At 35.8% G+C, this 1,870-nt stretch overlaps 1 protein-coding gene across 1 annotated transcript in view; it reads left to right on the top strand.

Moving 5' to 3' along the window:
• The first annotated feature begins 723 nt into the window (after positions 1-723).
• Positions 724-1,870, top strand: part of LOC111347094 (uncharacterized) — an 8,613-nt gene continuing 7,466 nt past the window's right edge. The window contains exons 1-2 of the mRNA XM_088761588.1: positions 724-1,027; positions 1,368-1,472. Of these exons, the coding sequence (XP_088617714.1) occupies positions 1,373-1,472 (100 nt within the window). The 5' untranslated portion in view covers positions 724-1,027; positions 1,368-1,372. The remainder of the gene's footprint in view (positions 1,028-1,367; positions 1,473-1,870) is intronic.

The following is a 1,870-nucleotide window of genomic DNA, read 5'->3' on the forward strand; positions in this document are numbered from 1 at the left end:
TGACAGCTAATAAAAAATAAAGCCGAATTTAGGGTTAGATAGCCATTATCCTAGTCTACGATCCCGGACAACGTTTTCATCATTTTCAATATTTTTTCCACTACCATCTCATAAGATAATCACATTAGGGACCTTAAGAAGTCAAGACGGCAAAAATGAAGAACACTTTGATAAGAAAATAAATTAAATTAAATTTTTCTCACGTCCTTGTTGTCGTCGCTGTCGTGGTTGCTTCAGATTGTATTCTGCCAATTAACGTCTGCCGAGAAGATTTCGTGTAAATTGTCATTTTCAATTTTAAGAGACAAAATAAAAAATGAAAGTTAAGCTCGAGTACAAGGAATGCTCGAGTCATTCACTCAAGTTTGAATCTCCGAGATAATACTTTTCTAACAATTTCATGTTTGCTTAATAATGATAGCTGTTGAACGTTGAAAAAGAAGAATGAATGAAATGATACATCCCTTCCGAAGGTGTACCTTTTCACAAGAGAATAAAATATATTTCCTCTGAAAAGGTGAGAGACGTTTTTTTCTTTTTTTTTTCTTTTTTTCATTATTCTTATAAGTCGTGAGGGAAATTGGAACTCGCAGCGTAAGACCAATTAAAGTAATTTACGTTGGCAAAGTTTCACAGCCTTCCTCTAAATTAATACTTACCTGCCGTATTCACTCATTTGCAATTGTAATAATAATAATAATAATAAAAAGTTAAGTTCTGTTACCTAAGTTTACCATCAAGCAGCGGCTCTAACTGTCAAGCAACAATATATATGCCACAGGAAAGGAATTTAGGTACATTTGTTGGCAGGGAGATTTTTTTCTCCCCTTGTACGTGGGTCCTCCTTTGTTTTTTAATTACTCACTCGCTGTTTAACCATAGCTGATGTGCGTCAACCGATGAGTTATGGTAATGGTGGGACTGAGTAGAGTCCAATTCGGTCTGCAAATATACGAGTGATAACAAAATCGGACAACCGTACAACAAAGAACACCTCAAATATTTTAAGAGAACTACCTCTTGAAAGGTAAGAATAGTTCTGTTCACGGCTTTATGGAGGGTGAATTTAAATTGAGATGTTCAGTTCATAGTGTGCATTAGGCAAGAGAAACAATCATACAAGCCAAAGTGAAAATACATCCATTTATTCCCGGTTAGTGACACACAAATGTCATTAACACAACTAAAATAAAATTAGGCAAGGCTGCTGAAGATTGAAAAATGGGACGACGAAGGTAGCCAGATATATTTTTCACAAGCTAAGTTCTATTTTTAATGAAACAGTACACCGCTCCGTGTGAAGAAATTCGCCTTACGTTCCCAAGATTCAGTAAAACTGCCTTAATATTTTTCATTGTTTTAAACAGGAAAAATGCTGCAGGAAATGAAATGTTTCATACTCTTCGCTCTCTTTACCAATCTGGATTGTCTTTCTGCAAATAACCAGTGCTTTGGAGCAAACAGCATGGGAGGTATGGCTCCTAAGAATTTACTTTTGTTAAGAGTATGTCAAAGTCAGCCCTCCATCCGGTTATGACACGTACGATGAGAAATCACCTCCCAGAGTTTAATTTATCTACCAAAGAAACGGAAATGTCAAAAACAGAAGAAGAAAGGAATAATTGTTGGTTGCCTTGGGTACCACACCCGATTCAGGATCGTAATATTTCGACGACATTTACCTATATAGCATTTTTTAGTATGACTATCCCCTAGACTAAATTAATCATCTTCTACACTGTAGTTGTTTGATATCAACCCCCACCTATAGTGAGTGATAGAGCATTAGCTTCGAATATTTCTCGTAAAGGAAAAAAGGTCCGAAGAAATAAACTTTTGTGAAAAGGTAAATGACTGTCTAGAAAAGGCT

This window comes from Stylophora pistillata, chromosome 5, assembly GCF_964205215.1.
Source record: "Stylophora pistillata chromosome 5, jaStyPist1.2, whole genome shotgun sequence".
Lineage (NCBI taxonomy): Eukaryota > Metazoa > Cnidaria > Anthozoa > Scleractinia > Pocilloporidae > Stylophora > Stylophora pistillata.